The sequence below is a fragment of the Cyprinus carpio genome, chromosome B23 (genome assembly GCF_018340385.1).
Source record: "Cyprinus carpio isolate SPL01 chromosome B23, ASM1834038v1, whole genome shotgun sequence".
Taxonomy (NCBI): Eukaryota; Metazoa; Chordata; class Actinopteri; order Cypriniformes; family Cyprinidae; genus Cyprinus; species Cyprinus carpio.
In genome coordinates this window covers 23,991,293-24,017,777 of record NC_056619.1, presented here as the reverse complement: position 1 = coordinate 24,017,777, position 26,485 = coordinate 23,991,293, and the positions used below count along the sequence as shown (strand labels likewise).

The window sequence follows — 26,485 nt, the reverse complement described above, 5'->3', positions numbered from 1 at the left end:
AACAAGAAAGCTTTTTACAGTTTTGCCCTGCGAGTTTTAATTGTTGCTTAATTTTGTCATGTCCCTCTGTTTTGAGTTTCAGCATTTCCTGTTCACCAGTTTAAACTCTTGCTTGTCAAACTGAAGTCAAGCTATTCATGTTTTTTTGTTGCTCGCACATAATTTCATTCACCCTTCAAAGCGGCGAGGGCAAATTTCTCGTGCAGCTTTCCATGAAAGGAGAGATTAAATGCTGGCATAATTATCTGTGTGCAAAAGAGGGATGAAAATGTACATTATGTAAGAGCGCTTACAGTTAAAGGGAACAGGTGCTCAGTTTTGCGGCAGATGGATTAATCCTGCACTAAAAGGACACTGCACTTGACTTTTGACCTGAATCTCTTCACACTGTCTGCACAGCACCCCCTTCACCAGATACGTACAGGAGAACACGCTAGCCAAAAAGAGACCACAGAACCTGTTCACCATGGGTCCCCTTCACTCCAGGTCATCTTTGCAGATCGATGCTGATGAAATATTATAAAACTCTCAGGCATGAAATGCTTTTGCAAATCAAGGCTTAATTACTTGAAAGATTATTGAGGGGGGAAATGAGGGCATGAATTTATCAAAGCATACATAATGTCATAATCCTCAGATGCGCTCTGATAAATAGGGATGGCGGCTGCTATTGTTTTATGTGTTGTAACCAAGAGTGAAACGTGTCCAGTGACAAGTAATTAGATTTTTGGTCGTTTTAGCCCTGGTATTATGTGCATTTTGTTGACTAAATAAGTTTTTGTCTGTTTGTAAATGTGGGCTCTATGATTTCTGCGATACAAAAATTGTGGATGGAATTGCATAATCCATTCATAAAAATAGAATTTACTATAGATGTAACCAACAAATTTTGGATGAATAAATCAAAAGTAGGCCGTTAGATTTAAAGTGAGATATGGACTAGTGTCTGTGAATATAAAACCACAGATAATGCTATTTAAATATGAACTTTGCATGTTGTGCGTGTCTCTGTGTTGAATGAATGGTGTACGAAAGTACGGTTTTGTTTACTACACACATGAAGCATGTGTGATGCTTGCAGTTTTTTTTAGGGTCTGTGTCTCACACTATGAGGACATGAACATGTGAACATCTTCAGAGCTGCTCTGAAATTCACTTCATCACCATTTTATGGTTTTATTTGAGAGTAAACCTCTGTTGTGCAGTAAAAAATGTATGGTTAAACATTAAAAATTCATATTTTATGCCTTCTTTTGATTATAAAAAAATAAGAAAATAATAATAATAAAATAAACAACTCAGAATTTCTGAAAAAAGGGCCCTATTATTGTAAAGAAATTAATAAATGAAGTTTTTAATGATTTTAATTAATAAGACATGCATTTGATTATTAAAATTAAATTAAACCATTAAAATGGAATCCAGAAAAGGGAAAACACAAATTCAGAAAAAAATAAAACCGAATTTGGGAAAAAAAAATAAAACACATTTCATAAGGACCTAAAATTTAGTTTTTGTTAAGCATTTAATAAATTGCTGTTAAATTGTATAAGTTTCATGATTTCTATTAATTAGACATGCTTTTTTATTAATACAATTTAATTTACCCATTAAAACAAAGTCCAGAAAAATTAAAATGGGAATAAATAAAAAATCCAGAAAAATTAAAACAGAAAAAAAAAAATTTGGGAAAAAATTTAACTGATTTCATTGGGCCCTCTAATGGCAAGAATGGTGCCATGTGTATCTGAATTCAATAAGCCCCTCTGGACGCTTGTGTGTGTGTGTTCACAGCTGTCTGTTTCTCTCTGCTGTTCACTTAAATTCACCTCCACACTCCCAACATATCACCCCTTCCTGAGGCCCATGGGTAATCCAGCAGAACTTCAGAATCAAACAGCCTACACACACACTCACACACTCAGCTGTCCTTGGCTTTGATCCCTGGCTGAGGGTCCTTTAATTGCCCAACTGTTTGGTCAGCATGTAACTTGCTTGAAGTCTCTAAACTAAAGACTCATCTGTGCATGCTGCCCCACTCAGTTTCTGTTCCTGTTCTCACCCGAGTTTCAAAACCTGGTGCACTTCCTACCTAGACAACATTTAAAGGCAATGGGTAGAGATCAGGGTTATTATAGTAAACCTGGGGTCGGCAACCTTTTCGGCCTGACGTGCCATTTTTAATTTTTCTGGTTAACCACTGTGCCAACCTCAACCCCCACCCCCCTCTTTTTTAATGCATTCTGTATTACACAGCATGCATTAATGCTTTGTACAGTACATACACATTTTGAAATGATAGGATAAAAAAACAATAGGCCTATTTTGATTTTCATGCAAATAGTTTCTGAAGATTTTTTCATAAATTGTTTTTTTAAACTTTTCAAAGGTTTCTTGAATAACAGATATACAGTGTGACCGTACTGAACATCATTGTATGTGTGTGTGTGACAAGGCCAATGCATTAAAACTCATTCAGAAGCACATAAACTTGTTCTCAGCACTGCCACGCGACTTTTATTAATCAGTGCTGAATCGCTTATATTTCTCAGTAAGGAGGGGTGTAAAATCGCTGTTTTTAAGCAACTAAACTCAGCTTCATATTTTTGTAGAGAAAGGCGATTTAGGTGAAGTTGAAGCGAAAGTGCAAGTCGTGGCATTTGGTGTTCTGCATTTAACCCATCCAAGTGCACACACACAGCAGTGAACACACACCCGGAGCAGTGGGCAGCTATATCCAGCGCCCGGGGAGCAACTGGGGGTTCAGTGCCTTGCTCAAGGGCACTTCAGCCATGGGTATTAAGGGTGGAAGATAGCGCTGTTCATTCACTCTCCACCCACCTACAACTCCTGCCAGCACCGAGACTCGAACCTGCGACCTTCGGGTTACAAGTCCAACTCTCTAACCATTATGCCAGAGCTGCCCCCGATATTTAGAGATACTTACACATATCTCTCTCTCTCATTCTCAAAATGGTCATTTTGCAGCTTCATCTTACCTCGCTCTCTTTAACGTTAAATTGACACTTCGCGCTCTGCTTCTGTCAACTGTAAACCCCCGCCTAATTTGATTTGATTGGCCATCTCAGTCATTTTGACATTGACGAGCGCTGTTAGACCGCTGAGGCTTTGATCTGAAGTGCCTATGTGCAGCGGTCGCACGCTCATCTGTAGACTAGCGCAAGTTAATTCTCACACTTTAATAGTATTTATAGCTCCTAACAGGTTGTGTGCTTATGAGAAGTTATTACCTCAAAAAACGTCAGTATGCAGTTTTCCCTATTGCTCGCGTGCCAGCGGTTATCCCTCTGTGTGCCACAGGTTGCCGACCCCTGTAGTAAACTAAAAGTGAAAATATTAAAATCTAAATTTTTCATTACTTATTATTTTAGCTTGTGGGCAAGGTAACATTTCTTATTTTAGCTTTGTGCTAAAATTACTAAAACTACAAATTTTTTTTTAGAAAAACTATATAATGCAACACAATTGCCAAAACTTTATCTAAAATCAAAATTAAGAAAAAAGTAAAAATAACTTATTCAAAATATGAATAATTTATTTATTTATTTATTTATTTATTTATTTTTTTTTTTTTTTTTTGGTTATACTAAAATAACACTGGTAGAGATGTAGTTATACATTTGGAATATCTTCAATAAATTCACTTTGTTAAATTTTTAAAACTTAATTATTTCAAAATACTTTAAAATAAAATCTTATTTGTGTTAAAAATCTCAAAATGAACTGTGCAGTTATAATGTTGTGATGCTTAAAATTATAGCATTCAAAATAGTGGTTTGCATTTAAATATACAGTAGTATTTAAATCAATTTTAGTTTTAGGTGTTTTGTTTTTAGATAATTCATACAAAACGGTATAACGTTATAATATTGCCCATTTATCAGATATCTCACCTACAAAATTATGGATGTGCTGCAGATACAAAGTCAGCATCTTTCTATTTCAGTCCCAGAATGCATTAATATTTATTAATATTTTGAATTAGCTTTTATTTTTATACATTTTATGTTTTCATTTTATTTCAAGTTTTAGTGATTTTAGAACTGAAATAAAAAAAAAAAAATTCATCTGACATTTATATTTTATTTCTGCTATATTTCAGTTCCTAAAATGATTTAAATAGATTTTAGTTACAATAACAATACTGATCGGAATCAATTGGAGTCGAGTTTTGTAGGGTACATTTCATAAGGACTGCTAAATGTGTTTAGAAAGTTGCTGCCTGTGTAGAGTGCTTCAGATCAGTAGTATCCCATCTTAGAAGGTAGCTTCCTAAGTAGGGAGGACACTCACTTGAGGCAGAACTAGGCTCAACTTTCACCTCAGCTTCCTCAGTAATTTCCTTCATCACCTCTCTCTCCATCATTTTAAATAAACACTGAGTGCGTGTGAATACGTGATCAGTCAGGTCTCAGCCAGTCTGTAAACAGCGATGAGTCCCTCATTTTCCTTCAGACGGATGTGCCGTAACTCGTTCCCTCCCGGTGAATCAGCTCGGCTCTACAAACTCCTTTCCTGATGGTTGTCATAGCAGCGGCTCATGACAGACACGCCTTTACATGAGCATACAGGCTATTCTGTTGAGCGCTGTGTTTGGAGAATCTCTCAATCGACTGTCATCAAATTTCTCTTATTATCGGTCAAACCCCCACCATAAAAACTGTAATGTGCTTTAGTTTGTGTTGTTTATGTATATGTATGTTTTGACCTGTCTACTTCACTTGGTGGTTGTACGGATCTTGACCCATCCCTACTGTTATTGGTGACATTTGTGATCTGTTGCCCAGAAAGCTTTATAAAAAATTGTTAGCATTCTTTTAAAAGGGCACCACTCTTATAAAATATCTTTATTAATATTTTATTTAATTTTATTAAATGGAAATTTTCTGCAGACTCCCCTTGCGGCTTCTTAAATTCTGTTTTTGTGGGGGGGTTTTTTTTGTGTGTGTGTTTTTTTTTTCCTAAAAAAAAGTTTTTGCATTTTTATTTAATCTTAATATTAATTTATTCATATTTTATTCATTATTGATTAACCTTTTCATTTTCTTTTTCTTTTCTTTTCTATAATTGAAATTTTCAGCTGACTCCTCTTGTAGCTTTCTAAATTCTGTTTTAATATATAATTTTAAATATTATATATTTTATTTCCTGTTTTTTTTTTTTTTGTCATTGAATAAAATTGTATTTCTTTTTATTTATTTATTTATTTTATAAAGCTGATTTGTTTTTTAGCAGACTCCCCTTGTGGCCTTCTAAATTCTGTTTGTATGTATTCTTATTTATTAATATTTTATTTATTATTGAATAAATGTTATTATTTTGTTTGTAAAACTGAGACTTTCAGCAGACTCTACTTGTAGCCTTCTAAATTAATTTTTTTGTCTTTGTCCTTTTAATTGTATTTCTTAATATTTTATTTATTAACACTTTTTATTAAATTTTATAAAACTGAAATTTTATTTTAATTAAATTTTTTAATTTCCTCTTTCGGGCCCTCAGGATCCTCAAACCCCAATTTGAAAACCTTTGCCCTAGAGCACGCTATGACCATGGAATCCCCAAAAATGTTGCTTGCTTTGCAGTTCTTGCAACATTTCCACATTAATGCAAATCTATAAAACTCCGACATCCAAGCATGAACCAATAATTAAGTTTGTTCTGTCCTAAAGTGATTTGTGTAGACACATTGACTCCATATTTGACCTTTCATGCCTTTAAAGCTGCCGAAGCTTCGCACAAAGTCCCAGCAAGCCCTTGAATCAGACAAACATGAAAGTACACCTAACCCAATTGTGCTCATTGTGGTAGACCATGTCATGCCTATTACAGACAACAAGGCCCATTTAAAAGCAAGTGCTATTTAAAACCTTTATGGAGCCGAGACTGCCTTTCTTCCTCCTTTTGAGGTGGAGTCCAGTCTGAGAAAGAGATGAGCCAAATCTAATCTCCACCGCCCCATCAGATGGGTTCATGAGAGTGCACAGATGATTAGCTCCTCAGATTAGAGGGGTTTTAGACATCTGAAGACTGATTTGGTTGTTGGGGAAGACCGGGACTACCCTAAAACTGCCCTGCCCCCATGAGCGCTTAACTCGACTAGACACCGAGGGGGTGGGCCAAGATTAATTGGACCAAATCTTGTTGGTTCTTTGGGTGAAGGGAATGAATTGGGACCCTTCTGTGAGATTTTGGGGTGTGTGACTGTACTGGAGCGCTATCCTTTGCCGCCATGGACCGGTGTCCAACAAATGGGGCGGCCTGCACACATCCCATGATATGGAAGGTAAGAGGAGGGGAGGATCGTCTGATTGATATGTTTTAATAGGAGTCATTTCGGAGGGATTTGGATTAAGCTTGAGTAGGTGTGGCAGTCGAGGCTTTTCTGTAAAACAGCAAGCTTCAGACATGAAGGTGTACAGTTTGAGGAGAAACTAGTTTTCTCTTAGATTATAACCTTTCAGATCTTTAGCTTGATTTATTGTTTCGCATGACTTTTTGCTTGTCAAAACAAGGCAACCGTTGGCTTTATCACTAAAGGAGCACTTGATGTGGTGATTTCTTTTTTTTTTTGCACTTTTATCTTTGCAAAAATTTGGTTGAATCTTTGGAGAATTCTACTATCTAAAAGTTCATACTATTTTTCTGTATATTTAGATAGATAATCATTTAAATATTTGGGGATAGTAAGATTTCTTTGGAAAAAATAATACTTTTATTCAGCAAGGATGCATTCAATTGATCAAAGGGAACATTAAAGTCATGTATCATCTTACAAAAGACTCCTGTTTCAAAGGAATGCTGTTCTTTTGAACTTTCTATTTATCAAACAATCTTGAAAAATATAACACTGATAAGAATTGCGCAAAGAATGATTTCTGAAGGATCATGTGACACTGAAGACTGGAGTAATGATGCTGAAAATTCAGCTTTGCATTACTGGAATATTTAAAATTTTAAATTATATTCTAATAGAAAAGTTGTATCTGGAATATCTTGGTTCTACCATAGTACATGTCCAAAAACATGGTAAATGATATCACAAACAATGTTTTTTGCAAATGTACCGTGGTATTCTTGAAAGTGCCACGTAAATACCATGCCACATGAATTCTTCTAAACAGTTCAACTCTGTGTTTTGGTCTAAACGATTTAATTTGGTCGTGTTTGTCTGTGTATGGTTGCATTTGAGACTGTATATGATGTTGTGAACTGTCACAAGAGGAAACCGACAGAGTGAGGTGTTTTGTGGTCTAATGAAGTGTGATGAACCTGACCCTGAGTGACTCTGATGTCTGATTTCTCTGTTCCTGTAGGTGTGTCATCATCCCGTCTGTCAGGAACTGAACGGTAAAAGCCCCCTGCACCTGTGCGAGTCATGTGATTCTCGCTGTCACCTGGATGAGTCTGACAGCATGCACTTTGACAGGCATCTCCGCTTCGACGTACAGCCACAAGGTAAACGGCCCTGCAGGCACAAACACACATGTGACCTTCTGCCAAACAGGTTTATGCTTCATACAAACGAGTCTCATTTAAAAACGCCAAGAATGGATGTTTGGTTATTTGTACAACTAATAACTACCAGTAAAATTCAATCACCCAACAACAGGTGCTGGATATAAATAGTATACGTATAAAAGGTTGATAAATTGATTTAATTCATATTAATTTATTTTGATAATAATTAAAAATACTTCATCTTTTGATATTATCTTTTAATTTTTTTTACATTATATTGTTCTTTTTAAATATTATAAATATTATATTTTTAAATCTTTTTTTTTATTATTATACACCATCCCTGTACCATTATATAGTTAATTAGTTCGTTTATTAGTTGGATTACTATTATAAAGCGGACATTTCTGTAAAGAGTGAAGCATGCAAGATCAGATTTGCATTAAATCTGTGTCGTCAGGTTCTATCCTGGCGCGGAATGTGTCCACGCGTTCCTGTCCCCCTCGCACGAGCCCCCCTTCAGACCTGGATGAAGATGAAGAAGGAAGCACTGAACGAGGGTCAGTCGGTGATTCGCAACCTTCCCACAACATTCAAATAACTATATGGAATCTTACAGCCTATACACACCAAGAAAGGCACAAAAAAGTGATGAGAAATTTGAAATGTTTTTATAAATCAAGCTGACATGCATGAAGTGTTAGCATACCTGAACAAGCGCAAAATGCACATCTGAAATTGAGCGATGGAAATAAATCAATATGGCTGCATGATGAATTTAAATAAAAACCACAATCATGTCACTTGGTGTGATTTAATTTGTAAAGGCTGTGAATTAAATAAATACATGCAATGCATGTTTTGAATTTCAAAGTACAAGATTCACTTAATTTGAAGCATCACAATTGATAATAATAAGAAGAAGAAATGTGCCTTCAGCATCAAATCAGCATATTAGAATGATTTCTGAAGAATCATGTGACACTGAAGACTGGAGTATTGATGCTGAAAATTCAGCTTTGCGTCACAGGAATAACTTGCATTTTAAAATATATTCAAGTAGACAACAGTTATTTTAAATTGTAATAATATTTCAAAATATTACTGTTTTTGCTGTGTTTTTAATCAAATAACTGCAGCCTCTGTGAGCGTAATGCTACTTAAGAAAAAATATTTTTAACTGTAGTGTATAAGTAAAAGTGTATTTTTTTTTTACCTTCACTATGGTTTATTTTAATGTAAACATGCACCAACCATCTACCCAAATATGAGAATGGAGAAGAGCTTATAAACTGTCCATTGTCAAAAAAAAGAGAGAAGTTTTAAGGACTCTCCGAGGTTTTCCAATAAAAAAAATAAAAGCACAATAGTTTTGTATTTGAAAATAAATAAATTAAAAGCCAGAAATTAATTTTGTAATTTTACTTGTGTACTTTTTATTATTATTCTATTACTTACAATAGTTATAATAATATAATTGTATTATTTTTATTATATTTACCTGAGATACTTTTTTATTTTACAGAGAAATATTGGCACAATAATAGCTCTTGTTTTGTTTACTATTTATTATTGTAATGTAATCACAATTTTGTCCAAATTGTACACCCTTACAAACAAGCATAGCAAACCTGGAGCTTTTTTTTTATTTTTTTTTTAAATCACATGCGCAAGTTTTACCACAAAATTGCAATGAGATTTTTTAAAAATGCAGTGATGGTGTCAGATACAGATGCCATGGCCATTGTCCTCATGTCTCTGTTGTGTTTTTCTGTCTTTTAACAGAGAACGTAAGACAGGAGGAATGAAGCTGAAAAGCAGAGAGGGAAAAAAGCCCCGGCGTCGCCACACTGATGTGAGTATTGTCCTCCCTCCGTAAAGGCTCATGGGAAACTTTTGAAATCCTAGCTGACTTTACACACTGATAGGCTAAAACAAGCATGTATAGCTTCTTAACATCCTACATATTATATTAATATGCCTTACCAATATTTTTACTGTATAAGTACTTGTATAGACTTGTATGTGGGCTTCCCTATCCTACATAGCATACAGGAAATGACATGTCTCTGAATCATCAGCAGCCCCAGGATGTGGTGGCTAGATGGGTATCTTGATCACATCTAGAGTTTGTTGGAAATGACTGGAAGTGGTCTGTCTGTCGCCCACCTTTGACCAGCGCTGTTCTGTCGCCCCCTATAGGACCCCAGGAAGGAGTGCTTCAGCCTCAAGTTTGACCTCAACATAGACATTGACACAGAGATCGTCCCCGCTGTCAAAAAGAAGACATTACAGTGAGTCAGAGAACAAATCTGTGTTCCCCAGCAACCTTGAATGAAGTTTTTGTTGTGTTTTTGTTTAATAGGTAGTTTATGCTAAATGCATCCATTGTGAAATCAATATTTTAGGTTAGAATTTATTTGAATATACAGTACTCTACAAAAGTTTTTTTAAAGAAATTAATTCTTTTATTTAGCAATGATGAATTAAATTGATCAAAAGTGACAGTAAAGACCTTTATAACTTTACAGATTTCTATTTCAAATAAATGCTGTTTTTTTTAACTAAGAAACCTGACAAAAAATGATTACAGTTTCCACAAAAATATTAAGAAACACAACTATTTTCAATAATGATAATAATAAGAAATGTTTCTTGATTAGCAAATCAGTATATTAGAATGATTTCTGAAGGATCATGTGACACTGAAGTGATGCTGAAAATTCAGCTTTGTATCAGGAATAAATTATTTATGAATATCCATTCAAATATAAAACATTTGTTTATAATTTGTAATAACATTTAAGAATATTACTGTATATCTGAGCAACTAAATGCATCCTCATAAGACTTCTTAAGAAATGTTTTGAACTGTAGTGTGTAAGGAATAGTCTGTATTTTTACCTTTACTATAGTTTATTTTAAACCTTGCAATGTAAAAGTTATTTTTTAATATTAAAAGTACAAATGTTGCATGTATAATATATATATTATACGTCATTGAAAATCGTTATAAAAATAACAAAAATAAGACTATAACGACATACAATAGGAAAGGAGTATTTCATGCCAGCTTTCCAAATAAAAGCTCAATTTCTTCAATTTCTTCTTACAGCTTGTCAATTTCTTCTTACAGCTTGTCAATTTCTTCTTACAGCTTGTCTAAATCTTTGAATGGGTGTTAATTTGATTGCAAATGTCCATAACTCAGTCTTTGCTTTGTTCATTTTATCTGTGAAGCTCATTTGCTCATTTTATTGTTCTTCAGAGAGGTGCTCGGACCCATTTTTGAGCGCAAGGGCATTGAATTATCCCGAGTGGATCTGTTCCTGGACCAGTCCAACACTCCACTCTCACTCCACTTTGAGGCGTATCGTTTCGGAGGACATGACCTCAAAGTGAAAGGTAAGAGTTTGAAGTGTAATGCATCCTCTGCGGCGCTCAGCTTCTTCTCGTCCGTATGGTTTCCGGCTAATCACTGTGACAAATTATCACTTTAGTCTTGATTTCTTCCTACACATTTACATCGAGGTTCAAAACATACACCAAATCTCTGTATTCCACAACACAGCCGTCATTGTGTCCACAGAACCAGACAGTTTCCCAGGAAATGAGGTGTGACCGATTACACTTCATTAGAGTTGTTATGCATCTAAAGGAGCCTCACAGGGACGTGCTGTTTCTTCAAGTAGATCTTCACTTTCACACCACACTTTTCGTGATCATACAGCCATGTGCCTGTCTTTACAAATCCGCATCCCCATGTCTTTAATCAGATAACGCAAACACACGCCAACACAGGCATCCCACAGGTGCTGGATGGCCTCTTGCGTAATACACAGCCTGTGACGTGAGAACGAAGAGAGGGTTAGCATTAAAATGATTGGGACTGAAGAGTTTCATTCATGCTGAAAATCTGCTCTGTTGAAGACCTTCTGGTACTTTTATTAACTCTAACAACGGATTTCAGTGATAATGAATGTATGGTGGTAATATTTTACAAAGTAATCCACAGTAGTGTAAGTATTTTGTTTTACTTAAGTTTTGTTTGTTTGTTTTTTTACTCCCTTGTAGTGTTGGTCTTGCTTTATTTGTATTTTTTTTATTATTTTAATTGTTTAATTTAAATAAAAATAATAATTTCTTTTTTATTGAATTTAACAGGAATCATTCCTTTTAAAAACAACAAAAGCATAATAATATTAATATATCACTATTATTAATATTATCAATGATAATAATAACAATAATAATCTATAATTGTAATGTTGGTATGTCATATTTTAAATATTTGTATGCCATTATTTAAAATAGTGATTTATTTAATGCTATATTTAAAATTCTGATTTAGAAATGCCAATAGCCGTTCAAAGCCATGTGCTCCACAGTTTATATTAATATCATTTATTATTACATACTGGAATTTTCCTTTTAAATTTTTAAGCTATATTTTATTAGGATTTGACATTTAAAGTAATTTGAAACATTACTCCATTATAAAGTATTGTTAGGTCTATTTCATAATCAGTGTTTTCAGAATAAGAACATTATTTGTTCATATTCGTATGATTAAGTGAGTATTTCTTACAAAGGTTGTTTTTCTGCAGCTCGGCCCGGCGATGAGCTGAAGGTGGAGCAGAGCGTGAAGGATCTGCGCTCTCTCAGTCTACCCAACATGAAGCCGTCAGGAGGGGGCAGTGTCTACATCCTCACACCGGGCAGTGAGAGGGCCGAGCACGGGTCCCTGCCGCGCCGGGAGAGCGTTGACATACTGGTCAGTGATGCTGCTGCTTCCTGTGTACAGCCACTCAAGCCTTTCAAAAAACAGTTTGTGTCATGAATTAGATTATATTTTAAATATGTTTTAGAAACATGGCCTAATGTTCTGATGGATGCCAGTATGTTACTTATGAGTACTTACAGTATTGGTTAAGGTTTTTAGTCGTAATTTAGTTTTACAAGACCATTGTTTGCCCCTTAGATTTTTTTATTTTTTTTGTTATAAATCCATTTAGAAACATGGCCTTATATGCTTATGGGTTGTATTTATATATTTATTTTTCATTTTTGACAGCCTTTTTTTACAATCCTTATTTTTCCCCCCTCAGATAGTGTGGGGGATTATTTAAATTTATTTTTTAGATTTTATTTATGTTTTAGAAACATTTTGTGTCTTATCTGTTTTAGAAACATGGCCTAGTGTGCGTATGGATTTTTAAAATTACCTTTTCCCCCCAAACATTATTTTTTACACTAAGTTCTATGTTTTTTTTATTTTATGTTTTAGAAACATGGATTATTTTTTGTATTAAGTTCTTAAATTTTTTAGTTTGTCATCTGTTTTAGAAACATGCATTTTATTTTTTCTTAAAAAACACTTTTAAATTATGTGGGAATTATTTTTATTTTTATTATTTTTATTTTTTATGTACTTTTTGTTGTGGGGTTTTTTTTTTTTTTTTTTTTTTTTATTCATAGTAGGGTATTATTTTTATTTAAATTTTTTTTTTCTATTTCTGTTTTAGAAACATTAGTTTTTTACATATTTTATTCAACTTGTAATTTTTTTATTTTTTTCAATATTTTTTTTTTTTTTTACACAATTTTTAGGCATAAATGAATTTAACAAGAGCATTTTTTGTCCTATCTATAGTAGGGGATTATTTTATTTTATCTTTTTTATTTTATTATCTGTTTTAGAAACATGTCCTTATGTTTTTCTCTCTTTTTTTTCTTCTTTTCTTTTTACTTTTTGCTTTTCTACATATTTTATTTGCTTTTAATTTTTAGCTTAATATATTTATTATATATAATTTATATATATATATATATATATAATATATATAATATATATCATATCTATATTTAATTTTTTTTTTTTTTTTTTTTTTTTTACAGTTTTAGTTTTTGTGTTTTTAGGCATAATTGAATTTTACAAGACCATTTACTGTCCTATCGATAGTAGGAGATTATTTATTTTCATTTCATTTTGTCTCATACCTATTTTAGACTCATTTTATTTTTTTACACCAAGTCCTTATGGCATTTTAAGTCATTATTTAGTTTTACCAAGACCATTTTCAGTCCCTTTAAAAGTAAACAAGCTCCTTTTTGTCACTTTGAGACTTCTATATATAAGTGATCTCTGCTATGACTGGCTAATCTGTTTATGTGTAAAATAAGCATGTTTGCTGACCCTTTTGGCTCTACATTCATGCGTCCCTCTCTTTCTTGATTTCTAAACACCTCAGTCCCACTTCAACTTCCTTTTAAAGTTCCAGCTTGGTGTAAATCATCTTAAGCATAACACATGACTTCATACAGGAAGTTTACTAAGTGCATCCTCCGCCACATACGGCACTCTGACCCTCTGAATGATGCTGGCGATTGTTTGGTCTTTAGCTCTTTTCTGTAGAAATGACTGGTGACTCTTTTAACGTCATGGGGTTGGATTTCCCCAGCTGCACCGTGATACTCAGTAAAGCTGGATTCATGGAAAGACAAGCCTGAACGTATTCCTGTGTGCGTGTACAAACATGGAGATGAGCGCAGACTGTAGGATTGAAAGCCAAAGCCTGTCGATGCACCTTGTGGGCTTTTACTGTGCAATAAAAACTTGAGAACAGAGCATTCAGGTCAAGGCTGTGTCATCCCATCAGGCTTTGCTTGGCGTTGTGTGCATGTAGGTTACGTAATGGCATAAAACAAGTCTTCACATGTTGGACGAGTGTTGCACAGGTATTACGCATCAGACCCGGGTTTGTTTTTCTAGTTCTTCTGTAACACTGGTCTTTTGGAAAAAAACAGAATTTTACTAATCAGACCTGGGATTAGATTTACACCTTTTTTTTTTGTGATTAAAGGTTCATTTGCAATACAAGAAGGAACATTCTCTGCTGAGGATGTGTAGTAATTACGGTTTCTTCTTTGGATAGAGAATAAAAACTCAGGAAAGATGCTGTACGTCAAATTATGCAGCTTGTTTAGAAAAGGTGTGCTATTTTTTGTTTTTTTCTGTGGATTTTAATACAAAGAATGGCTGTTATTTCTGTTTCTGCTTTCACCGACGTCACCACTGGTGTTGTTTAAGGCTGGTGGTTTAGGATTCACACATTTGTTTGATAACGAGCAGCATGAGTTTGCATCGTGGTATTAATTTCCACATTTGTAAGTTCCACCACCCCCTTGTTTTCCAGCAGGGCATTCCTTATCACTCCGTTACACAATTCCCATTGTGGTTATTCATTATATGCAAATAGCACAATGTAATGCAAAACTTTTTATCATTAAATTGGACTTGATCAAGAAGTTGTTTTTTTTGCGGCATCCTGATATATTTAAGTAACTTATGTTTTTTTTTTTTAAAATAACAAATTAATTAAATGGCCATCAAGGTTGTGAAAGTATACATTTTTTTTAAAATAATAATAATGTTTATTTGTTTACAAAATATTATATTTTAGTTTTGTCAAGATTTGGTCGGTAAGTTTTTTTTTTTTTTTTTTTTTTTTTTTTTTTTAAGAAGGCTGTTATGCTCACCAAGTCTGCATTTATTTAATACAGTAAAAACAGTAATATTGTGAAGTATTTTTTACTATTTAAAAGAGCTCTTATCTATTTGAATATTTTTTAAAAATTTTTGTTCCTGTGATCCTTCAGAAATCATTCTAATTTGCTGATTCTCTGCTGAAGAAACATTTCATAATATTATCAATTTTGAAAACAGTTGTGCTGCTTAATATTTTTGTGTAACCATGATAATCAGAATTATTTGATAAATAGAATGTACAAAAGAATAGCATTTATTTGAAATATAAATATTTTGTAACATAAGTCGTTATAAATAGAATGTACAAAAGAATAGCATTTATTTGAAATATAAATATTTTGTAACATAAGTAGATAATGATAGGTCCTTGCAGAATACGATAGATAGGACAGAATAGATAGATAGATAGATAGACAGACAGACAGATAGATAGATAGATAGATAGACAGACAGATAGATAGACCGATAGATAGATAGATAGATAGATAGATAGATAGATAGATAGATAGATAGATAGATAGATAATATTGTATGTTGTGATTGTTCTGACAGTAGCAGTGACCTCCTCGTTTCCCGCTGATGGAATTCTCAGCTCATCTGTCAGCTATTCCGTTGGAATTTTTATGAGAGCTGCTCGGTTTTGTCTGTGAGCGCGTTTGACCTGTATGTGGTAACTCACCCACTGCATCTTGCCCCCTCACCAAAGCCTGACCTTTAGAAAGGAACCCATCACCCCTAGGATTATTGGTGCGGCAGTGACACCAGGACTCCTCTTTGAGGTTTGATTGGCCCAGATCTGCCCCGGTGGGGGAGTGACCTTTAAAGCGCGAGCGTTTGATGTAGCGCAGTGACTTTGACGCTCCCAGGAGCTGAAAGACGAGTGTCTCACGAAAGCAGGTTTTCAGGTGAAAGTCATGTTTTTGATCTGGCCCTTCTTTTGACATCAACTCTCCTAAATATGACAGCCCTCTAGTGGTTATGTGTATAAATATGCATAAGCACAATGTGGTTACCATTGGCGTTTAGTTTTAAATGCACACTATGATTCTGTTGCTTTAAGCATGTCTTGTTGCGTAAGATTCATATCTCACCTCAGCGACCTGGAATTCAGTTTCCCCACCCCTCTTCACCTTTAACCTCCGGCTCCGTTAATGCTAGCTGGCATTTGGGCTGCACCATTCACCCACACAGACACATAGTAGAGCGATCTCACCTGTCTAATGACCTGAGAGGTGTATTACACAACACTTCAGGTGATTAGATCAGAAGTCCCCATGGCCCTCAGGGATGTGTCATTATGATGGATTTAGTAAATCTTGGTCATTTTTTGTGTATGCCATGACATCTCCTCCAGCTGCTAAATTGGTTTATCTATACATATCTGAATGTCATTGCATTAATGACAAACCAAGTGGCATCTGCACTCAAATGCTTCAGGATATTTTTTTCTAACTGTTTTGTTGTTGTTTGTAATTGTATATTTTCAATTAAATAACTTCTAACAAACATATTTTTTGTGAAGTATGTAGTTTAAAAAGTTGGCTTGATTTTTCTTAAAAATAAATGCTCAGACTTGGTTTTTGTTTTTTCTTTGTTTAACCCCATAAAATGCATACTTTTTTAAAAACTAGAAATAGATTTTAGGCCTACTACTACTGCTAGCTTTTTTGTTTTAATAATAATATTAATTATATAATAAATGCATAGATATATAGAATCTACGATATATAATATATAGATTACTATATACTATATATATATATAGATATATATATATATATATAATATAAATAATAAGAAAAAATATTAGTAGTAGTTCTAATGAATAAAAATATAATTATATAATGTAATTTTTATTATTATAAATTAATTGTTGGATTGGATATCATTTCATACTGGATCTCATTTGTTTTGTTTGTTGTTGTGTTTTATATTTTTATTTTTGGTTTGCATTCATTCGTTCGTTCGTTCGTTCATTCATTGTTTGATTGATTTATTTAGCTTTTTCCAGTGAGGCTTACTTTGTATGGTAACATACATATTGCATTATTTTCATTGGCTTGCAAAAGAATCAATAGCTACACAGAAGCTAGTATTTCAAAATGTTATCAAATTGGTGTGATTAATGTAAATATTTGGCCTTTTAAGAAACATTTGTCTTCAGAGACTGCAGAGTTCTGTCACCAAAATGGCATCAAAAGCTTCCAGAGAGTGTGTGTAAGGAAACGGTGTGTCCTGATCAAATGTAACTCAGTCAATGGAATATCAAAGGTCTGGATAAACTGCACAACATCTGTCGGCTGCGACAAATGGCAGGAAATGAGCCTTTCCCTGTTTCCCTATTTGACCTCTCTGATAAAAGACTGGTTCAAAAGTGCATTAATATCACAGCAAAGAGTTTTGTGTCAGAGCAGACAGATTTTATCTGCATCGGTTTCCTTTTTAAATGAAAGGATCAAGTTGTTTGATATGTTTAGGTGTGTATAACTCTTGCAAGCTTTAGGGAAAAAAAATAGCAGATCTGTGTTTGTCAATCTCACTCATTAAGCAAGGGGACCAATGCAAACAGTAGTAATCATTTATTTACCTGGGATTTCAACAAATCACTCTGTTAAGAGCTCTTGACGCAGCAAACCCCCACATGTGATTGATGCTCTTGTGAAGTTAACACAATTACTACGCAATTAGTTTCTGACCATTAACACCCAGTGTTCGAAGACAATAGAACAAAACACAACTTGAGCAAAAAATGAGTCTTATCTTCATGGGAAACTAGTGGGCTGATTCTGAAATGTTGTAAGATTTCTTAGCACACATCGTGTGGAAAGCGAATTCATAGTGTCTCACATAAATCACCTTAAAATTGAGAATTAGTAGTGTCTGTAATGTAACATAGGGCATTTACTGAACTATGAATGCTGATATGTAGTGGATTTGTTGTCTGTCAATACTGTTTTTCTATTTTTATACCCATGTCAACAAAACCACCCTTTTCTTCCAAAAGTTTTTTGGTGTTAATCTGTTACATAAAGGAAAATATTTTTACAAAAAGAAGCAAATTTTAGGACTAGTTTCTAGTTTTGCCTCAAAATACTCATCATCATGTCTAGACATTTTTCCTTTTAGCTTTTTTAATTAGCATAAAGGGGTTGCCATGATCAGCAAATACTACCATATGTGTAAATGCATGAACCATACACAGTATATATATAACTGATTTATCATACAGTTGCACATCAAACAATACATCAACGATTGCAGTACTTCACAATTTAAATCATTGTTTAATTACAGAAATAAGTAAAAAAAAAAATTGTTATAGTAATTTAGGGCTGGGCGATATATCGAATATTAGTGATAATATTGGAATAATTTTGACGACAATGTAAAATTTGAAAATATCGTGAATATCAAATATTTCAAATTCAAGCATATATTTCCCAAAAGAACGCACCGAACGTCCAAAAAAACTGCTCTACATGCCTCTACTACGAGAGCTTTCATGAGAGTGGTTGCCAGATAACATTTAAATTTGTTTAAATCGCCCAATCAGAGCTTCGCTGTTACAAGAATACATTTTCTGCCTTGTTTGCTATTTTAAGCAATCTGGCAACCATGCACATGCTTGACGATGATCTGAAAACCAACACTAAACAAGCGTTGGAGTTTAGCGGATCTAATTAAAAGCGTCGTTTCATTATTACCGCTCCTGTGTTTCTTGTCGTGAGATCTCGACTGTATTGTTTGTGATTGTGATCGCTGAATAAATGCACTTACTCGACCGCTGATGTTTTTTTTGTTTTTTTTAATGGGGCAAAAGAAAATGTTTTTTTTTTTATTATTATTTAAATGCAAATGCAAACATATCGAGATATATATCGAATATCGAAACAATTTTGACAATACGCACGAGATATATTTGTTTTTTTTATATATCGCCCAGCCCTATAGTAATTAGAAAATGCTTAATTTTGATGAAAAATGGCTGACAATCGAAACAAATGCAATTTCTTGTTTATTTTTCCTTTGTGACGTTGTGGTGAAACGTGACACTATAGTTTGCTCACCTACATACAGTACCTAATACTTCCATACTGTAAGGAAGTTTATCTTGTGAGTGTCTGCTGGGGGAGGGGTCAGATTGTTGATTGATTGTTGTGGGCTGTGATGTGGAACTGTCTTGGAGGAGATGGGAGGAGCATATTGATGAAGTCACAAAGCAAAAAGCTTAAAAAACTACTCACTGACAGATAGACGATAGATAGTAGATAAATATATGAATAGTTCTAGCGATAGATTAATATATAATAGATAGATAGATAATAGATAGATAATAGCTAGCCAGACAGAGCATATAGATAGATAATAGATCGGACAGACATGATGATCGACCGATAGATAGATATATAATAGATATGTATCGAAGAGATCTACAGAATAGATAGATTATAACCGAAATTGTATGTTGTGATGTTCTGAGCCAGTAGCAGTGACCTCACGCCTCGTTTCCCGCTGATGGCTTTCCTCAGACTCAATCTGTCCGCTATTCCGTTGGAAAATTTTTATGAGAGCTCTGCTCTTCTTTTTTTTTTTTTTTGTCTGTGAGCGCGTTTTGACAACTTTATGTGGTAAACTCACACACACTGCGTCTTTGCCCCCTCACCAAAAGCCTGACCTTTAGAAAGGAACCCTATCACCCCGTGGGATTATTGGTGCGCGGGCAGTGACACCCAGGACTCCTCTTTGAGTTTTGATTGGCCCAGATCTGCCCGGTGGGGGAGTGACCTTTAAAGCGCGAGCGTTTGATGTAGCGCAGTGACTTTGACGCTCCCAGGAGCTGAAAGACGAGTGTCTCACGAAAGCAGGTTTTCAGGTGAAAGTCATGTTTTTGATCTGGCCCTTCTTTTGACATCAACTCTCCTAAATAATGACAGCCCTCTAGTGGTTATGTGTATAAATATGCATAAGCACAATGTGGTTACCATTGGCGTTAGTTTAGTTTTAAATGCACACTATGATTCTGTTGCTTTAAGCATGTCTTGTTGCGTAAGATTCATATCTCACCTCAGCGACCTGGAATTCAGTTTCCCCACCCCTCTTCACCTTTAACCTCCGGCTCCGTTAATGCTAGCTGGCATTTGGGCTGCACCATTCACCCCCACACAGACACATATAGAGCGATCTCACCTGTCTAATGACCTGAGAGGTGTATTACACAACACTTCAGGTGATTAGATCAGAAGTCCCCATGGCCCTCAGGGATGTGTCATTATGATGGATTTAGTAAATCTTGGTCATTTTTGTGTATGCCAGACATCTCCAGCTGCTAATTGTTTATCTATAATATCTGAATGTCATTGCATTAATGACAAACCAAGTGGCATCTGCACTCAAATGCTTCAGGATATTTTTTTCTAACTGTTTTGTTGTTGTTTGTAATTGTATATTTTCAATTAAATAACTTCTAACAAACATATTTTTTGTGAAGTATGTAGTTTAAAAAGTTGGCTTGATTTTTCTTAAAAATAAATGCCGCTTGGTTTTGTTTTTTCTTGTTTAACCCCATAAAATGCATACTTTTCCAATAACTAGAAATAGTAGTAGGCCTACTACTACTTCTACTACTAATGATAATAATAATAATTAATTATTATATATATTATAATATAATATGCAATTATATATATATATATATATAATTGCAATTTATTATAATACGACAAAAAATAATTAGTAGTTGGATTATTATTGGATAATAATGTTGTTGTGGATATACTACCGTATATATAATTGCAATTTATTATAATAATTAATTGGATTGGATAATTGGATATACGTTCATTCATTGTTTGATTGATTTATTTAGCTTTTTCCAGTGAGGCTTACTTTGTATGGTAACATACATATTGCATTATTTTCATTGGCTTGCAAAAGAATCAATAGCTACACAGAAGCTAGTATTTCAAAATGTTATAAATTGGTGTGATTAATGTAAATATTTGGCCTTTTAAGAAACATTTGTCTTCAGAGACTGCAGAGTTCTGTCACCAAAATGGCATCAAAAGCTTCCAGAGGAGTGTTCAGTAAGGAAACGGTGTGTTTGATCAAATGTAACTCAGTCAATGGAATATCAAAGGTCTGGATAAACTGCACAACATCTGTCGGCTGCGACAAATGGCAGGAAATGAGCCTTTCCCTGTTTCCCTATTTGACCTCTCTGATAAAAGACTGGTTCAAAAGTGCATTAATATCACAGCAAAGAGTTTTGTGTCAGAGCAGACAGATTTAATCTGCATCGGTTTCCTTTTTAAATGAAAGGATCAAGTTGTTTGATATGTTAAGGTGTGTATAACTCTTGCAAGCTTTAGGGAAAAAAAATAGCAGATCTGTGTTTGTCAATCTCACTCATTAAGCAAGGGACCAATGCAAACAGTAGTAATCATTTATTTACCTGGGATTTCAACAAATCACTCTGTTAAGAGCTCTTGACGCAGCAAACCCCCACATGTGATTGATGCTCTTGTGAAGTTAACACAATTAACCTACGCAATTAGTTTCTGACCATTAACACCCAGTGTTTCGAAGAAGAGACAATAGAACAAAACACAACTTGAGCAAAAAAATGAGTCTTATCTTCATGGGAAACTAGTGGGCTGATTCTGAAATGTTGTAAGATTTCTTAGCACACATCGTGTTGGAAAGCAAATTCATAGTGTATTTCTCACATAAATCACCTTATCAAATTGAGAATTAGTAGTGTCTGTAATGTAATTTATTATCCACATAGGGCATTTACTGAACTATGAATGCTGATATGTAGTGGATTTTGTTGTCTGTCAATACCTGTTTTTTCTATTTTATACCCATGTCAACAAAACCACCCTTTTCTATTTTTTTCCCAAAACAGTTTTTCTGTTTCCAAAAGTTTTTTGGTGTTAATCTGTTACATAAAGGAAAATATTTTTACAAAAAGAAGCAAATTTTAGGACTAGTTTCTAGTTTTGCCTCAAAATACTCATCATCATGTCTAGACATTTTTCCTTTTAGCTTTTTTAATTAGCATAAAGGTTGCATGATCAGCAAATACTACCATTATGTGTAAATGCATGAACCATACACAGTATATATATAACTGATTTATCATACAGTTGCACATCAAACAAATACATCAACGATTGCAGTACTTCACAATTTAAATCATTGTTTAATTACAGAAATAAGTAAAAAAAAAAATTGTTATAGTAATTTAGGGCTGGGCGATATATCGAATATTAGTGATATATTGGAATAATTTTGACGACAATGTAAAATTTGAAAATATCGTGAATATCAAATATTTCAAATTCAAGCATATATTTCCCAAAAGAACGCACCGAACGTCCAAAAAAACTGCTCTACACGCCTCTACTACGAGAGCTTTCATGAGAGTGGTTGCCAGATAACATTTAAATTTGTTTAAATCGCCCAATCAGAGCTTCGCTGTTACAAGAATACATTTTCTGCCTTGTTTGCTCATTTTAAGCAATCTGGCAACCATGCACATGCTGACGATGATCTGAAAACACTAACAAGCTGGAGTTTAGCGGTCTAATTAAAGCGTCGTTCAGCCGCTCTGTGTTCTGTCGTGAGATCTCGACTGTATTGTTTGTGATTGTGATCGCTGAATAAATGCACTTACTCGACCTCGCTGATATTTTTTTTTTTTTTTTTTTTTTAATGGGGCAAAAGAAAATGTTTTTTTTTTTATTATTATTTAAATGCAAATGCAAACATATCGAGATATATATCGAATATCGAAACAATTTTGACAATATCGAGATATAATTTTTTTTTATATATCGCCCAGCCCTATAATAATTAGAAAATGCTTAATTTTGATGAAAATGTGCTGACAATCAAATGCAATTTCTTGTTTATTTCCTTTGACGTTGTGGTGAAACGTGACCTATATTTGCTCACCTACATACAGTACCTAATACTTCCATACTGTAAGGAAGTTATCTTGTGAGTGTCTGCTGGGGGAGGGGTCAGATTGTTGATTGTTGTGTGCTGTGATGTGGAAACTGTCTTTGGAGGAGATGGGAGGAGCATATTGATGAAGTCACAAAGCAAAAGCTTAAAAACTACTCACTGTCATCCAGACCTTGAGCACATGTGGGGAATTTCTAGCTCGTCTCTTCATTTTTGCCTCTTCTCTGGATGTTGACTGCTGAAGTTTAGCATAGGACATGCACTTTAGTGTTTGAGCGAGGTCAGAGAGGGCATCCAGGCTGGATCATGGTACGTTTTGGACGTCTGTCCTCATGGCACAGTTGGGATCTCCTCCACATGAATCCTGAAAGTCTGTCTGGAGAAGCGTCTCTCAAAAGTCCATCGCCAACAAAGTGCCAGGTAAAGCAATGCTACATCATTTAAGAGTTACTTGCTCTCTAGCTTTTTGAGCATTCGTGTTTTGATGAATTCTTCGTCAATTATTAAACTTCTCTATAGCATCGTTTTGATTGCACACCACTGTATTTCTCATTGAGCAACTGTTTGTATTGAGTGGGAAGATGCTACGTTTCTGTGTGTAATGGAAGCTGAATGTACACGTAATGGAAAGCCACTAGCATCATTCCGCTAACTGATGACACAAGTTTAGGCCCCTGTGCTAGACAGACATGGTTATCTCGTCAGATGATAAGGTCGTATTGTGATTTTGATCACTGATTAATCATCTGTCCTTAAGCTTCAATGGCTCTTTGTTCTGTCTCTGCTTTGACTAATTGAAGTGGATAACATTGTGAGTGTTGTTGGCCCTGAGACTAGTCCTGTGTTGAAACTCAAGGTAAAGTTAGGAGATGAAATGTGACCTGTTAGAATGGTGTTTTTCTAACATGTTTTTGTGGCTTAAGTGTTGGTCACTTAAACTGTAAATGGATTGTGAGCAGTTTATGTTTACTCTAAGGATTTATAGAACATTATATGTATTATCATTATAGAGTTATTATATATTACATTTTTTATTATGTATAATTTCAGTATACTTCAGGTTTTGCATACATGCCCTCTGATGAGTTATTAATGTGTTAAACCTGCAAGTCCAGGGCTGGGACTTTTTAAGCAGGTCTGTTAAGGAGTATCATCCACTCAGTCATTTCATTAAAGATGATGAACCTGTTTATTTTATGTAAAAGTAGAGCTTACACGTCATAAGGTAGGCCATGGCTTACATAATAACGATGCAGAAATTCAATATCAACATACTATAGTCTGGGATTCCCCAAAGTTAAATATTGCAGAGTTCATTTCCCTGTTACAGTAAGGAAGAACAGGATGCTTGGAAATCATTCAATGCACAGGAATACCATGCTGCTGTCACTTTCGTTTTATCGTAAATCCAGAGGATCATCAGAACCTCTCTCTTACGATGATAGACTAAATCATTAAATGGATTAAATGAATATACTCGCAGCAACAGTTTTGTAATGTAAAATATGATTTTAAGCTAATATAATAGTCTTAAATGTACTTTTCTTAAATGTGTAATTGTTTATTTTATTTTCTGCACACAAAGACCAAAGTAAATTATTTTTTGAAAACTTTGAAATGAAAAATATGTTGTCAAACCAAAGGCTGGCTTTTTTGAGGCACCAGGATGTGTTCCTGGGACCCTGCAAGCTATCTTCTTCTCCCCTCCCTCTTTACATGTGACCCTCTGTCTTTAAGCAGCCACACCTCTTTTTCCTGTCTCACACAATGGGACAGGATCCTCCTAGTTGCTATGACGTTTGGGCTGTCCTATTCAGTAATGCAGGCACACAGGCTCGGTTGGACAGCTTTAGCTCTCATTGCAGGTTGAGAAGCATTGGGAAACTAGAAAGGACCTCGTAGGGAGCCCTGATGCACCTCATATTTTTAGAAGGAAATTAAGGGGTGCCGAGTTAAAAATAGTGATTTATTATTTTTGAATTATTTCAAGAACTCTATTAACACCCATCCAGGAGTTGCAGGATCTACAGAACTTGTCTATCTGTTGGTTTTTTTGTGAGCGTTTGAAGAGAGGAGGTTTTGAGTGATCGTAGCAGCTGGCTCTAGCATGGGTCAGGCTCTGTGAACTCGGCTGAGAGATTACCATGGTCTACCTCTCATTTGACATGCCGCTTGCTTCCATGGTGAGTAGATCAGGCGCTCTAGGAACCCTGTTCCGCTTCATAAATTAGTTGGCCATTCAGTCTGTCCACAGAGAATGAGAATTGCCGGTTACAGCTGATCAGAAAGTGGGTGTCATTGCATAAGTTGAACAAATTGCTTTTTTTTTTTTTTAGCTTTTGGAGAAATGATTTGCTTTACTGGTGCTCTGTAAAGTTTATCAAAATTGTTGTTTGTAAGTGGAATTAAGTGGTGGAAGAAAACTAAATATTGATTTACCGATCCATGTAAATTATAGATGTGTGGCTTTCAACAGAAGGATTCCTTGTGATGTGGCATTTGTTACTCATTGAAGTTTATACAGTACTTTCTTTGTTGGTTGTGCGTAATATAATAAAAACTCATGATAAAATCATAAAACAGTCGTAAAAATGGACAGTATGCATAAATGTGTTTTTCATTTTTAATGGCAGAAACTTCTAATGTTGTGCCAATAGTCCATTTCTGCCTTGAATTTTCATCTCTAGTGCTGGTAGTGTGGTTATAACCAGCAGTCAAACATCCACTGTCCATCCTCCTCAAAGTAGGGACATTTCCTGACATCTGTGTCCTCATCCTTTCACCCCAGATTCTGCAAAAATCCCCTCATCAAAGCTCATCGTCTGCCTTTCTCTCTGCATCTCCTCTAAATTTAGAAAGATGACATAGTGGCCAATCTGCCATTCTTTTATTTCCTCCATTGTAGGGATGTTCATTATTTGCCCTGCCTACAGAGAAAAGATTTTAAAGGAATTTAAGATTTAATAAGAAGTTTTGTCCACATTAAGTTGATCAAAAGTGACAGTGAAGACTTTTATAATGTTAAATATTTCTATTTCAAATAAATGGTGATCTTTGGACTTTGTCCATCAAAGAATCCTGAAAAAGGGTTTCAGTTTTTTCAAAAATATTAAACAGCAAAACTTTTTCAAAATCAATAATGATTATTTCTTTAGTAGTCAACCAGCATATCAGAATGATTTCTGAAGGAAATCACTGAGGGCTAGAGTAATGATGCTGAAATTTTAGCTTTGCATCACAGGAATAAATTATATTTTAAAGTATGTCAATAAAGCAGTTATTTTAAATAGTAATAATTGTTCACAATATTCCTGACCAAATATATGCAGCACTGGTAAGCATATGAGACTTCTTTCAGAAACATTTTGAAAAGTCTTAAAATATAGTAATATATACTTTATTAGAAATGCATTTAATTGTATAAAACACCTGCACAAGTCTCTGAAGTGTTCAAATCAAATGCTTCTGTTATTGTGGCAGGTATCA

At 34.5% G+C, this 26,485-nt stretch overlaps 1 protein-coding gene across 1 annotated transcript in view; it reads left to right on the top strand.

Annotated features, from left to right (window-relative positions):
* LOC109075599 (pleckstrin homology domain-containing family G member 5-like) overlaps positions 1-26,485 on the top strand; it is a 71,667-nt gene that overhangs the window by 34,028 nt on the left and 11,154 nt on the right. Inside the window, exons 4-9 of the mRNA XM_042750544.1 lie at positions 7,335-7,476; positions 7,940-8,039; positions 9,265-9,334; positions 9,682-9,773; positions 10,748-10,884; positions 12,087-12,253. Of these exons, the coding sequence (XP_042606478.1) occupies positions 7,335-7,476; positions 7,940-8,039; positions 9,265-9,334; positions 9,682-9,773; positions 10,748-10,884; positions 12,087-12,253 (708 nt within the window). The remainder of the gene's footprint in view (positions 1-7,334; positions 7,477-7,939; positions 8,040-9,264; positions 9,335-9,681; positions 9,774-10,747; positions 10,885-12,086; positions 12,254-26,485) is intronic.